The following is a 15,477-nucleotide window of genomic DNA, read 5'->3' as shown; positions in this document are numbered from 1 at the left end:
CATACTAAAATATGAGTATGTGCACAAATAGGAATTGAAAGATTTCTAATGCTAGGGTATTGAAAAATCTGAATAGTTTTCAGAAGTCCTGTTATTACTGCAAATTTAAAACAGTGGACTGAGCTTTAAAGTTCGTGTGGTTGTTTTTTTTTTGTTTGTTTGTTTGTTTTCCAAGTACTATTCTGTTGTTAAAACTTTTTTTATCACTGGAGCTGATTATGTTGTTTTTCTTCATGTATTAAAAGGTGAAATTCCAGCATGAGGTATACCCTCCAGGTGGTGCAGAAGGTGAATCCAGTCTGTTGGAACAGCCAGTGTCACGTCAGGTTTTTATTGTTCAAGACCTGGAGATTAGAGACCGCTTAGCTACATCACAGATGAATAAATTTCTTTACCTCTACTGTAGTAAGGAGATGCCCAGAAAAGCGCATTCAAACATGGTAAGTTTATGGAAAATTTTATTTCACTATAATTATAGTGGTTGGACTATCATTGTGGAAGTTATATACAGTTCTTAATATTGCAGAAGAAGGGGCATGAAGCATGAGATCGTGGAACAATGAAGTAATATAACTTATTTTGGTAGTTATTTTCTTGCCTCCTTTGAATATGAAAACTAATGAAAAAGTCAACTTGAATATTAGTATGTGAGATATTAATTTTCTTAAAGTTCTGTCATTTTTAGAAGGTATATGTGCAGGACTACTTAAACAGCTTTCAAATTTTGGTTTTGAACAAACATTGCTTGTGTGTGTATTCTTACAATTTTATAGTCTTACTGCTTCTGTAATTTACGAATTTAATTTTTTAGAGTTCTCATATTGTTGGTGTAAAAATGAAATTAAAACAAGCTACTTATTCTATACTAGCTTTAGAATTAGCAAGTGAAATCAGATCAGTACAGAACTTTTGCAGTAAATATTTGTCCTAGCTGGTGTTCTGAAATTTAATAATTGTGAATGTTACTACTTACCTATCTTGTTGCTGTCCCTCAGCTAACAGTTAAAGCATTGCATGTCCGTCCAGAGTCTGGCAGATCCCCACAGGAATGTTGTTTACGCGTTTCACTAATGCCACTTCGCCTCAACATTGACCAGGTTGGTTGTGATAATGAAATATATATATATATATATGTATATTTATAAATATATATTTGATGGTGTGCTTTCCTCCAAATACTTGTGACCATCACACCTGTTTTTATGGGATTAATTTTCAGTTTGGTACATTTTCATTTATGATCACAGATATCTTTAGATCTCTGCTTCTCTGTTTATGTCTGTGTTGGAACTTGCCTTGTTCTCTAGCTATTATAGAGGCTAGACTTTACATTTAGAAACTAAAAATATCTATGTAACTGGCTTTTTTCTTGAGACTACCAGTTCATCTTCTGAGATTTCTGATGGTCTCTACGTGTCTTGAAACGTCAGCTTCTTAAAAGCATATGCTTAAATGTGGACAATCTTGCTTTGTTTGCTAATGAGGTAGTTTAGTTGTTTTTAACTGAAGAAAAATTAATGATTAACCTAGAAGCTGTTCACACCATTTTAGTCAAGGGCAGTCGACACTTGAGGACTCGCTTCTCTACTGTGAAGTGTTTGCTCTCCTTATCAACTGCAGAGGCATGAAGAACAGAAACAGGAGAAATTGTTTTACATTCTTTAGCGAGCCTTCAGTGCACATTGGAGACCAGATTTTCCTTCTGCTCATAGAAGAATTCTACTCTGTATTGTTTGTAATAATTTCATACAGAAAAATAGTACGGAAATACTGCCATCTAGTGAGGAAATACGTACCTTCTTTGTAACTCTTCTGTTTTGTACCATAACCAAATTCACCTTTACAACTTCTGCAAAATAAACCACAGCTTTCCCAGAAGCACAAGGCTGCGCGCAATTATGTCAGAAATTCTTGTTATTTCTTAAGCTGTCTGCTGATCAGTTAGAAACAAAAAAAGGAAAGAAAAGAATGTCTATATGTCCTTAATCATAGGATGAATAAGGCAACAATGTGATGCATCTTTCAAAAAAGAAAATTAGATGTTAAAATATGAAGACATTAACAAGACATTTAGCAACCATAGAGTTATTAATGCCTTTTAAGGAAGTAATAGTGAGATCTGATCTGAAATTATTTGTCTGCAATTGATGGTATTAGTATAAAATGAATATAGCTAGGCTTTAATACCCTTTTACTGGAAATCGGAGGAATGTTTAAATGTTTAAAAAGCCTTTAAAACACTTGAATTCTGGTACAGGCTTCAAAATACGTGTAGAGATGATGAAAACAACCCTGGAATTTTAAAACAGAGTTAGATATATTATGCAATCATATTATATGTAGCAGGGGGCAAGGACCAAGAGAGCCTTTGCAGTTCATGTCCTAGATTTCAAAGTGGCTTCTGCTTAAGGATCAAAATAAGGAAATGTGTTTTGTTTCATATCTCTATAAAGATAGAAGACCTGGAATTGTAGGTTATATTTTTTTAGAGAAATGGGTATTTGTCTTTCCCCTTTATTATTTTTTTTAACCTGATTGTATTTTATTTTTGACACTAGGATGCCTTGTTTTTCTTGAAAGACTTTTTCACTAGCCTGTCTACAGAAGTAGAACTCTTAGTTACTCCAGATCCTGAAGGTACACTTTAAAATATCTCACATGAAAATGTTTCTTCTTTCTCTTTTAGTATGTATGCATATCTATAAATGTACATGTGAATCTCATGTATAGAAGAAGTTATGATAGTGACCAAAACCCAGCATTAGTAATTATTTTTTTTATTAAAAAAAAGATACTTGGGGTATTTTTGGTTTTCATAAACACCAACAAAGTTTCTGGATGTCTGGGAGCTCCACTGTATAACATGTTTCACTGAAATTGGAGCATAATAAATAAGAACTTCTGAAAAATTGGAGAATGTATATATAATTAGGAGTTCCCATTAGATAAAACAAATGCATTATTTTGTACCCCTTGCATAAAGGAATATATCTGTCTAATAGCTTGAAGTTGTGTAACCCATTGAGAAGAAACAGCTCAAGTTTATAAATAGGCAATGCAATGTACGTATGTAAAGCGATACTTCAATCAGTATTTTGAAGCGACACTTCAAAAACAGTGTATATTGAAATGCACGTTTCCTCTATTAACTATATTTGTGAGTTTATTAGCGGCTATCCTTTCCCTATTTCTGTTGAGAGATCATACTGAAATGCATAGGTAATGAAGTGTTGTGCAATGTTGCTATTAAAATTGGATGAATTATTTTTGCTGATACATAAATCTCAACTTAAGCTTCTTGTAATGATTTCTAATGATATTTAAGAATTTAAATATTGTCTGGCTACTAATTACTACAAATTAGTATTTGCACTTAACTAAGGTTAAGGTATAAATAAGGCATAAGTACAGACTTTTTGTAATCACTATGGAAAAATTAGTCTGTTTAATCTGTGTAATCTCTTATTATCACAGTTAAAAAGTCTCCTGGTGCTGAAGTTACATGTAGTTTGCCCAGGCATGTCAGCAGCCTTAAGGACCCAAGTCCAGTCATTTCTTTCTCATCACACAAGCAAACAACTGAAAATGGTACCTTTGATCCTATGGATGTGGTTAATGGAGATGATCATCATTTCTCACAAGAAGCGACGTCATACAGTGATCAGCCAGTATTTTTCAGGTAAACTTTTGTTACAAAATTCCCAGAGACACACAACTGTTCTGCTCATTGATTTAAGAAAGGGTGATGATAAACTAATCACACCTTATGGACAAAGTGCAGTTGTTGTTTTTTATTCACTGATAATAGAGATCAAATGTATTTTTTTCTATTATGGGAAGGCAACTAATGAATTTATTACTTTTGTACAATACTGTGCACAAGAAAATACAATTAATTAAAGTTGTGCCATGTACAGCACCAATATGTTATACAAAGATATTAAAAAGAGCAGGATCGTTAACTTTCCTGTAAATACTACCTTTGATTAGATTTTAATAAACCAAGAAAAGCTAAATTTGCAATTGTATTTTGTCCGATTATTCTCAAGTGCTTAAGCACTAACATGGTATCTAGAGGACTTGTGGTTTAAAGAAAAGGATGCGACGCTGTTTTCCAGGAAGGTGGGAAACCACGGGCTACTTTTTGAAAGGATAATCTTATTTCCGATTTATGTTTCTTACTGTAAAATTTCCTTTGTGTATCTTAGAGAATTTCGTTTTACATCAGAAGTTCCAATACGGCTTGATTACCATGGCAAACATGTATCAATGGATCAGGTTTGTATATAGCGTTGATGATGTAAAACAAAATGTTTGTTTTGTTCTCTTTTCCTAAGAGTTGGACTCTATTTTATGCTTTCTACTCATTATTAATGTGGTTTTGCGAATTGTAGAGCACTTTTGTCTTATAGTTTCAATAAAACTTAATCTTGTTCCATCTGTAATCTGAATATTGAGGGATAGATCTTCTGGGTGTGACTAATGCAGAATGAAACCTGAAAGTCATGTTTATCAGCTTAGCGACAGGCTGGAAGTCTTTCTGCACAGCTGTAGTGCCCCTCAAAGGATGATACCACTGTCTGATGCTAGAATTGAGCATTTCATTTTCTATCTCAGTAATGCCAGAATAACGTTACCTTTTTTTCTTCTGATTTCCGTCCCTTCTGGTCTAGTAACATATGGGCTTCACTGGCAACGTTGGAACCTTGTACAGATTTAAAAAAAAAAAATTGCTCATAGTTCTTTTAAAAATAATTATTAGTTAATCAGGTTGGTTTTATGTGTTACCGTATTGGGTTTACAGAGCAAACTTCAAGACAAAAACCAAAAAAACAAACCTGTTTGCAGAACCAGATTTGTAGTCTGTCTTGGCCAATCAGTAAGAAAACATAGACAAATAGAAGCAACAACTTCTTGAACTGGCATTACCGCCAAAGAAATTGTAACATGAAATAGCATCTTTATAACGCTTGGAAAACAGTAATGCCAGAGCTATGTTTACATCATTTATTATATCCTTATTTTCCTTAGAGTAGCTGATTAAGCCAGATTCCATCTTTTGCAAGTTATGTAAAAACTTGCAAGTTAATCGAACATGGAATTCATAGCATTGTAACTAGTGATGGGGGGAGAATCAGTTAAGACAGAAATATCTCCAGTAGGAGTCAAGATGATGAAATTATCTCTCACATACAAATCGTGATGCTGAGTAAATTCTTATGATAACAAAACATTTCACTTACAGGGGACACTAGCTGGGATTCTTATTGGGCTTGCTCAATTAAACTGTTCAGAATTAAAGCTGAAGAGACTTTGTTACAGACATGGGTAAGTTAATCAAATTGTAGCTAGCATCTGTGTTACAGATTGGTTTACAGTGAATAACTGAATATAGCAATCAAAAAGCAAATTATCCGATAAGACACATTTCTAAAATCTGAGACACTTTCTAATAATATTTATAATGAGTATTTCATTTGAGTAGGCCTAATATAATTTATGATAATTTTTTTTGAATTTCACAAAAACTATTATCAATAAATATTTGTAAATGGGTGTAGTTCAAGAACAACATCTGTTTTTAGGACGTTATCTAATACATGTGCTATTTTTGGTGCTAAACTCTTTATTTGTACATTTGCTTCCTCTTGAACTGGATATGATTATACACATTAAACTCTTGGTTTGGCCAAGTGCAACAACACATGACACTTGAAATCAGTTTCCCTTTTGTTTAAATGGCATTCGCATACTTCAATGAATAATATTTTTCTTTTATCAGGAATTCTTTGTATTTCAAAAGTATATTAATGATTTACTTACTTCAGCTTATTAGGTGTGGATAAATTGTTCTCCTATGCAATCAGTGAATGGCTTAATGATATAAAGAAAAACCAGCTGCCAGGAATTTTGGGAGGAGTAGGGCCTATGCACTCGCTAGTGCAGTTAGGTAAGCTAATTCTTGTTTCTATTCAGGCACACAATGGCATTGTTTTTTGCTGTTGTTTTGTTTTTCTGCTTCTTGTTGTGGTTTGTTTTCCTAAAGAAAAAAAAATACAAGAAGAAACTAAAAAAAGACACTGTTAACTCTTGTTTTTATTTCCTCTCCGGGCAAACTGAGAACTTCAAGAGAACTTGCTAACTGCGATGTTTTGTCTTCATTTCAGTTCAAGGTCTGAAAGACCTTGTGTGGTTACCAATTGAACAGTACCGGAAGGATGGCCGTATTGTAAGAGGCTTTCAAAGAGGAGCAGCATCTTTTGGTACTTCAACTGCAATGGCAGCGCTGGAGCTGACAAACAGAATGGTTCAGACTATACAGGTATAGTGTATTGCTTCTGGAGTTAGACAGAAAATGAGAAGTGTCACTAGCAAGTGCTTTATGTTAAGCCTTAATGCTATATTTAAGCTTGGGAGTATGCGTAAAAATAAGAGTAAATGTATGCTGTACAAATAAAGCAGAGATTGGGCAAAGGTTATGGCAGTCTGAGGTGAGAGTGGTAGCATCAGATGCAATATCTATTGTGTTAAAATATTGCCCAACACTCAGGCTGCAAGTGTTGCATTGTAATACATGAAAGACATAGGAAGTGTTCAAATTTTTTTGAAAATGTCAGGTTTTCTGTGCTTAGTTACTGAAGAGGGGAGTGGTATGAGCAGGGAATAGTAGGCAGTAACCCTAGTCTTGGTTCAAAGTGGTAACAATGTTATGTTCCTTAATATCAAATACCTAATGACAATACACTTTTACCACCTAATTTTGCAAACGTGGTATAAGTGCCAAAGTATGAACATGCATAACCAAAAAATATTATTTATGCGTGGAATTAAGTATCTGTGTGTGTGTGTGTAAGAAAACATTATTGTTCAAACGTTTCAAGTTTTTATCTCAAGCATTTTCTACAGGTTGGAGGATGCTTTTGAAGTAACATCAGTTGGAGGACTGGGTTGGGGAGAATACCAAAATCTACAGCATTCAGTGTTTCATAATGGAACTTCTGTAGTTGGTGCAGCTATAACAATATATAGAAGTTCTTGTGCAAAACCTTAACCTGATGTAATTGAGTATTGTTTGTAGCATTAAAAATAATGTTATTTCAGTGATGTTACCTTATAAGTAGTTTAAATATGGGATCTGATCCTAAAATAAGACTTCTTGTTTATCTTGCATTTGCTCCTGATCATCAGGCAGCTGCAGAAACTGCATATGACATGGTATCACCAGGGCCTACCTTTATTGAAACAAAAAAGATAAAACGATTCCCTCGCCATCGTTTGGCTCATCAGCCAGTAGACTTACGGGAAGGTGTTGCCAAAGCATACAGTGTAGTAAAAGAGGTGAGTGCAAATGTAACCGTCCTTAACATAATTTAAGAAATATCTGAAGACAAAGCAAATAAAATGTCAGATGTTAGTTTAAGCTAACCAGCTGATGAACAGGTTTTAAGTTTTGAACAAGACTGTCTTCAACGGTAGTCTTAAACCAACAGAAACCTTGCATGGAAAATTTAGAGAAACAAATTAAGATGTTATACAGTTAATCGTGAACAAGACTTCAGAGTTCTTCAGTTGTGAGGGTGCAACCAGAAGTTAAATGAAATATTGTCATCTGTAAGCTCATAGTAGTGTTATTTTAAGTCTCATTAGAAGAATTAAATCAGATTTGTCAAAGTATAGCTGTATTACAATTTATAATACGAAAGTGATAAATGCTGTGCAGTTTTAAGTTGCCCTTAAAATTAGGAGGGGTTGCTTTGTCTTTTTCACTGTAACTAATTTCTATTAATTTCTTAAAGGGAATTACAGACACAGCTCAAACCATCTATGAGACTGCTGCTCGTGAGCATGAAAACAGAGGAGTAACTGGAGCAGTAGGAGGAGTCCTCCGCCAAATTCCACCAACTGTGGTAAAACCCTTCATTGTTGCAACAGAGGCAACCTCAAATGTTTTAGGTGGAATGAGAAACCAGATCAGGCCAGATGTGCGTCAAGAAGAGTCTCAGAAATGGCGCCTTGGGGAAGACTGAAAGTAAAAAAAATCTGGCTCAGCAGCCAGGTAGTAAGGCTAGAAATGCAGAGGATTTTCCCATTGGCAGCCTTGGATGAAGCTCAATTGTTTTGTTATGCTCATCTCAGGAACAAACAAGGTTTTCACCTATTAATAGCAAAACATCCAACCAAAAATATTTATGAAGTGAAAAGCAAATTGGTACTTGCTTACGCTGTGTGTTACCAATACATTTGGTAGATAGTGCCAAACATAGCAAAGCATGCGCTGCCAACTCAGAGACATGCTTGCTCTATTCTGTTTACCATGTTTTTTTTGGTAGATATAACATCTGAAGCAGTAGCCTGTATGGCAAAACGAAGTATACTTCAGAGATGGTTTTTGAGCATAGTCAAGGAACTGTCTTCAATAAAGGGCTCTGTAGATGCTCTTCACTGACTGAAAGATAAAAGCTTTCATTTTGGTAGCGAGACATGAAGGCTATATAATATGGAAGTATATAAGATGATACCATTTAGTGGTCATAAGCATCGCTTTTAGCGTGGCACTTAAAAGAGCAAGCTTGATAACCATTCAGAGTTTAGATTCAGTGTTGATACGCCTATGAACAGGATTAGTTCCTAAATATTAAATACCTACTTTTGTGGGTCTTTGAAGAAACTGAATGTTGCAGAAATGTTCTGTTGTGTTGCACTTTAAAGGATATGGCCTGTATATTGTGCTTTTTTTATAGTGTGAATAAAATGTAATGTGCATTATCCTTTATGTGGTTTAGAAGCTTACACAAATTATTGACAAGAGCATCGTTTGATGATTCTACAGAAAGAAAAGTGTCTTAAATTTGCTTAAACTACTTGTTATATGTGAAAACACTTTTGTCTTCTGTTACACTAACAACAATGCTAAAAATAACTGTTCTTCAGAAAAACAGCAGTTGTGTTCTGAGTTGTAGCCAAAATGTCTTTCTAAGAATGAGGGATCCTAAGCAAAGTTTAAAAAAAAATAAATAATAAAAAATCATAAATTCATAGTTAAAATTATGTTCAAACTTGTAACAATCTGCTTTTATTTAAAAATCACATTATTGCAAAATTGCTGCTCTCACAAGATATTTTTAATTTAAATTGTGCGTCATCAGTTATTTGTCAATGAGCATTTGGTGTCATTTAATTTGAACTGGGGATAGGTGAGAGGATTTTAAAAAAAATCTTCAAAAATCAAAGTGGATACTGACATTATTTACAGTTTAATAGGGGACCAGGGTCTCCCTAGAGCTTTATTAAGCAACTGACATTGCATCATTTCTAGAAAATTAAAAGGCTAGACACTAGCTATGCCAGAATAAACCTTTATTCCTTATATTAGCAAAAACTGGAGGATAAAAAGTAAAGACTTTTTTGAATAGAAAACTACTCGTTTTGAATTTTAAATTTTTGGGTGACCAACTGGAACGTTAGTTTGTACTAGTCCTGTGCTTCTCCTACATATATGCTATGGGCAAATGTCTACTGAAAGAGGGATATCAGATGCTTTTGGTCTGAGTTGAATCTCTAGTGGTAATCAGGAGATAGCCTCCTTCTCTTTTTTTAAAACCTGCCGCTAGCAAAAACTTTGCTGGTGGGTATTACAGGACAAATAGGAGCATACAAAGGAAAATAGTTATTGCTTATTCATCTTGATATTATACCAGCTGTTCCTGGACGCCAAAGAATCTGTCTGGAGGGTAAATGATTTTAAAAATGTCCCCTCTGCTGGAAAGACTACCACAGTTTGCTTTATTATTTTTAATAAAACAAAAATCCATTTACAAACAAGTTCTTGCATTGGGTGGCAAGTGGTATTACAAAGTTGGCTTTCATTTACTGGAATCTTCTTTGAAGACCTGGGTATTTTGGTTAAAGGACTTGTTGTAAGCAGGAGAATGTTTCTGAGGGGACAAATACCTGCACATTGAGCAACTTGAAATACTTTCTGATGTAAAAATACTTGCTGTAGATCATACTTTTCTTCAATAATTATTTGCTGACTGCTTCAGTAAGAGCTCAAAGCTGAGCATTTTGCACAGGAATGAGTTCCATGTTTGCAGTTTGGCACCCGACTGCCTTCTCAAGAAGTGGCGATGAGTCAATGCAAGTAAGTAGCAATGAATCATCTTCATTTACAGTTACCATACTACATCACTTCTGCTGGTTTGGTTCATCCAGTTAATTGGAGTATACTGTAATAGTATAAATCTGCATTTTTTTTTTCCTTTTTGACATTGCTGAAAAGGAGCAGTGGCATTTCAGTGTTCATTTCATTTTCCATTCTGTCTGTCATCATCTGATTGTACAGCAATGCAGTTAGAATATATTTTTATATGAGCGCATGCTGTCAAGGTAAAACATTTTATAGTGTCTGTCACTGTCGGCAATACAGATTGTACAAATTATTAAACTTTACTTTTCACCATTTAAACTCTTGCATTTACTTCTTGCATTTTATTGAGCCTATTCAGAGAAATCTTTTTTTTCCCTAGCTTTTTATTTTTGCAAGCAGTTTCTTAATAGTTTCTTAATCTTTGGATGTATATTCAGCATTGTTTTTCATTTGTAACATCGTCTTGTGGTGTTGGAAATATTAAAAAACGAAACCAAAAACCTCAAAACTCCCCCAAACTAACCTTTACATTTCAAAATGTATTGTGTAGGGGAGAGGCTTGTGCTTTAGATCAAAAGATACGTATTGTCCATGAAAAGGTATACATCAAAAGTTCTGCTCAATACAGTAAGACTTCTAAGGCATTGAATACACAAAATACAGTTTGACTCTGGACATATTTCCTGGAAATGGAAGCCTATAGGTTGCTGTGGTTTTGTTAGCATGGGATCTTCCAAAAAAAAAAATTGTTACACTTGAAGTTTCTACTGAAATCAACTGCTACAGATACTACTCCTTCTCATAGTTTTAGTGGGTGTAAACAAGCACAGACCATGTTAAAGAAGTGAATTCGGTAACGTTGAACTAACACTACTACTGTGCTACTACTATTACTTAGCCTGATACTTTCCAGATAACAGGCCCAGAACAGTCAACCTGGATTTTCTTATGCATCCTGGCACTTCAAATAGCACAGTGATGAATGCCCAAGAACTACATGAGAGACAGCCGTTCTTTGAAACAGACAAAAAACCCTGCTTCATAAGTATCTTAACAATGACTGAAAGCAACGAATCATCACTTTCATGCAAAGGCAGCTTCCATTTTCTTTCAGATAGCAATTGGCGGTTTGTAAATACCACCGCTTTTTAGCAATCCAATGTACCCTGTGCTCACTTGCATATTGATAAGCATTGGGTCAGTCACCAGCGAGTTCATATGTGTTTAATGGATGCGCATGTTTTTATTCTCTCACTAAGTGGTTAAGTGTGGTCATCTTTTGCTCATTTTCATTTACAGTTTTTTGAGCTGGCAAGAAAGGTTTCTTAGTAAACCAAAAAGCTCTTAATTGGCTATGAACAAGACATTTTTACTGAACATGATCCATGAACCTGCAAATGTGATGCTGATTTTACTTTAAATACTGGAACATATGTTTTTGTAAAGCAGTGAAATCCAAAAATTTGTTTAGAACAGTTACATACTTTCAAGTACCCTAAATCTCACAGCAATAGAAACACTTTCAGAAAAGATGTGGGTGTTGAAGTCAGTTTGGATCCATGCTCCACATAGTTCTTTCAGTGTCCAGACCTTGTCATTTAAGCTTCTGACAACTGTTTTAAGTTGCTGTACCTGCTGAATCTTGTTTACAATTAAAAAATAAAAAATAAACTCTACAAATTAAGTACATAAATACAAATCATGCGTTTATACTGGATTTCTTAATAGTGAGTTAGCTCAGACAGAAACAGTGGTTTGTGTATATGTTTGTGTACATTTTTTACATTTTTGCATTTCTAGTAGCTTTGTGGTATTGTTTGTATATAATTTGAAAGTGTAAAGGATATAACATCATTAAATAGAAACCACTGTTGAAGGGAATTGACACCTTCAACTTGAGTTATTTTGCTTAAAGCTCGTCTCCTCAATAGGTGTTTGAGAATTATTTTTAGACCATAATTTATATGGCACTAAATGTGTATATTTTAGCTTATTAAAGTGCTGAAAGGCATGAATGCAAATAGGTTGTCCTGTTAAATATGTTAAATTGAGGAAAAAAAACAACACACAACTTTGTAACAATATATAAATAAATACCTTAATTTGTTCCTTGAGTTGGTTTTCTCTACCTGTGAATATAAATAATACGGAAATCATTCTCCCCAAATATCAGAAGTTAACTTTCAAAGCTTTTTACCTATGAAACAAAGTTCTCTACTTAAAACAAACAAGCAAACAAAAACGCAACACCAAACCAGAGAACGTGAACCTTCAAAATTGCATAGAGAAAGCAAGGACAAAGAGAAAAGCTGGGAAATAAATGGGCTTAGCTAATACAGCTTTAATCCACCCTTATTTTATATCAACAAAATGCTCTTTAACTCTGGCTTCACATATTCTTTCCCAGGCTTCCTTATTCAGTTTGTATTCCTTATCCCTGTATTCAGAAGAGATTTTAGAGCTTTATTAGCTTCCAAACACTGTGGAAAATGCAAAATCATTCATTCAGGATCTCAGTATGATGCCTGCTTCATAGGTGCTTAGTTAAAAGCATCTGAAAGGTCTTAGGCTGAGTGTTGGATAGTATTAAATATTGGTGGCAGTGCTGCATTCTTACTGCGTTTTGTCATATTTTTATAGTCTAAAAAATCAATAAAAACACAAGCCCGCTATTTAATGCCTGAATAATTATTTGGTCAGATAGTAAGAAGAAAGCTGACTTCTACCCCATGCAGCTCCTTCCCCCCTTTTTGTTACTTAACTTCCAGTTGTATTATTTTGGTATAAAAGCTGTTAATTTTGTTTTAATTTAAGGAAGTTCTAGATAACCTGGTGGTGAGGAGAGAGGGATTTTGGTGTTGTTTGCAGCCAGGGTGGACAAGAATCTTCTCTGCTTTTCTAAACTTTTATCATACAAATGATCAAAGCTATTTTAACAAACGCTTTGCAGAGGAGAAGCATGGACCGTAGAGGAGAAATAGGGAATATCTTGGAATTAGTCACTGATCGTCCTGAGAAGGTATGAAAAATGAAAGGATTTTTTTTTTTCATTTGTACCCAATATTTCTTTCGTGGATCAAAAGTGATGAAGTTACAAACTGATTTGCAATCAGTACTTCCCAAGATTTTTGGGGCTTATCTGTCACTTGTAAGAAAGCAATTATATGAAAACTACTAGTAAGTATTTGTGCTTCTCTGAATTTAAGCCTGCTGTAATTTAAGTTTGTGACTGCAAAGCTTGCACCCACCTTGTCAGAATACAAGGCTTCATTTTGCTTGTACGTGCTGTAAGGAGACCATCCAGAATGGTACAACTGGAATTGCAACTCAAGGAAAATGTCAAAGGAGATCTATTCCTGATACCACAGCGGTCTCCTTCCATCTCCAAGTTAGTCCCAAGAGCAGAAGAGACTGACTCCACAGCCTGTGATGCTTCAACCAGCTGAGAATTTATGGGAAGCCACCAGTATGACACATCAGGACCACCGTTAGCTGTTGTCCTTGAACTGCATTGCTAATTGAGGATGAGCCAGGCTGAAGCGTGCCTTACTGTGTGCTTTAATTACTGTACTTTACTGATAGTGATTTTCTTTAAGAAACAAACTTTCAAATGTGTTATGAAGTGATTTTTTTTCTTCTGACAATTCATATTTGTAGCAAATAGTGTTTAAAACCATACAGTATTATGATACATTACAAAAAGCTGCATAAAGTTGCTTTTTTGTGGCAGATAAATTCAGGTTTCAGAGCTGTTTTGTTCTGAAACTGAGTGATCAGATGAACACAATCTGCTGAGGGGCAGCAATGAAGTATTTGCTGCCCAACAGGCAGGGGAACAGTTCAAGCTCCTTAGTTGTTTCTGAGACAGGGAACAGAATTACGCTGCATATAACTGATTCATTTATGTATGTAATTATTTCCCCTGGTGTAGATTTCATTCTTTAGTAGGAGCTTGAGTTTCAAATTTGGCTCTTACGGGCCAAGATTAGGTGCCTTCAGGCAGGAAAAAAGTTTTGGGGATATGGTCTGCCTCGTGTCCCTCACAGTAGAACTCAGCAGAATGAGGACCTGGTCCATGGTAGCTCATGGACACAAAGGTAAATGTGCACAAATACTCAGCAGGTCTCAGCTATCTCAATAGGAGGGCTTTGACTTCATTGTAGGCCTTAGCACTTGGCAGTTCTTTGATATTGGATATTTGCTGGTGATTCCATCAGCTCCACTGATCTTAGAGCACTTCTTTCAATTCTTTCCATTCACCTCTTCTGTCAGCAGAGGCTGAAAGTGCTTCCTACTGTTTGCACAATACGGTCTGAGGGAGGTTTATGGCTGTTTTTAAGTGAAAAGAGCTGTGAACTTGAGGAAGTTTGACAGTGCCATGCTATTTATTCTAACTCTTGCAGTCCTTGGGCAAATGGCAGGTCAAGAGACTTGAAAGGTGCAGGCATGACGTGCTGAAGAGGATGCTGAACAATCAAGGAGAAACACTGCAGAGTGCGCTATGAGAGTGTTTGCAAGGTGATGGCATGGGTATTGCTGAGTTTACATTTTGATATGACCAATATTTTACAGATCTGGATCCATTGCAGCTGATAGAAAGCCAGACAGCACATGGACCTGGCAATGATAGATACGGGTGAGTATGTGTATGTGTCAGATGTTTGTACGAAAACTTGGTACTGGGGGCAGAAGGCTAACAGAAAAGCAAAACAGCAATATGGGAAGATGGAAAAAGTAGTGCTCAATTGTATAAACAGGTCCTTTATAGGAATCCAAGTTATTAGGAAATACAGTTCCTGGCATCATCTATCTTTTTAGTAATGTTTAACAGATCTGAAGTGTTTCCTGGAATTACTCAATAAAATAAAATGCTTCACCGTTATTATGGCATGTCTCCGTGTACTTGCTGCCAGAAGTATCTTCAAGAGCACTAAAGGTATTTATTTTAAGCATGAGACCTTCAGAGATGCTCTTGAGTTCCATTTTCTCTTGGCCTTTCAGAGCTATTTCGTACTTTCTTGTAATGACAAATACTCTTTTAGTTCTTCTCTGTTTCATTTCTGCTTCCCGAGCACTTACTTTGCTCGGAATATTGAGCAGGCCAAATTCGGCACAGGTAAGCGAGGGGGTAGCAATTATATCAAGTTCATTGGAGAAACCCCTCTTACTTCATTGTCTGAATGTCATTCAAACCAACAAAAAGTCCTGTCTCAGGGCACTGCTTTGTATTTTTAGTGTTTTCCTTTCGTAAGAGCTGCAATTTAGTACCAGGTAGCCCTTTTTTCCTTCATCAGACCGGAGGTGATGCACCTCCAGGTAAATTCTTTATT

The 15,477-nt window shown here is 35.3% G+C and overlaps 1 protein-coding gene across 1 annotated transcript in view; it reads left to right on the top strand.

Annotated features, from left to right (window-relative positions):
- The window catches only part of ATG2B (autophagy related 2B), a 44,592-nt gene extending 32,338 nt beyond the window's left edge, over positions 1–12,254 (top strand). Inside the window, exons 33-42 of the mRNA XM_035539431.2 lie at positions 246–440; positions 996–1,097; positions 2,559–2,637; positions 3,475–3,679; positions 4,209–4,278; positions 5,246–5,328; positions 5,829–5,950; positions 6,168–6,322; positions 7,189–7,338; positions 7,797–12,254. Of these exons, the coding sequence (XP_035395324.1) occupies positions 246–440; positions 996–1,097; positions 2,559–2,637; positions 3,475–3,679; positions 4,209–4,278; positions 5,246–5,328; positions 5,829–5,950; positions 6,168–6,322; positions 7,189–7,338; positions 7,797–8,027 (1,392 nt within the window). The 3' untranslated portion in view covers positions 8,028–12,254. The remainder of the gene's footprint in view (positions 1–245; positions 441–995; positions 1,098–2,558; positions 2,638–3,474; positions 3,680–4,208; positions 4,279–5,245; positions 5,329–5,828; positions 5,951–6,167; positions 6,323–7,188; positions 7,339–7,796) is intronic.
- Positions 12,255–15,477: the final 3,223 nt, after the last annotated feature.

The sequence above is a fragment of the Cygnus atratus genome, chromosome 5 (assembly GCF_013377495.2).
Source record: "Cygnus atratus isolate AKBS03 ecotype Queensland, Australia chromosome 5, CAtr_DNAZoo_HiC_assembly, whole genome shotgun sequence".
Classification (NCBI taxonomy): Eukaryota; Metazoa; Chordata; class Aves; order Anseriformes; family Anatidae; genus Cygnus; species Cygnus atratus.
Note: the sequence above shows the minus strand (reverse complement) of the source record. Positions and strands in the feature narration are given on the sequence as shown.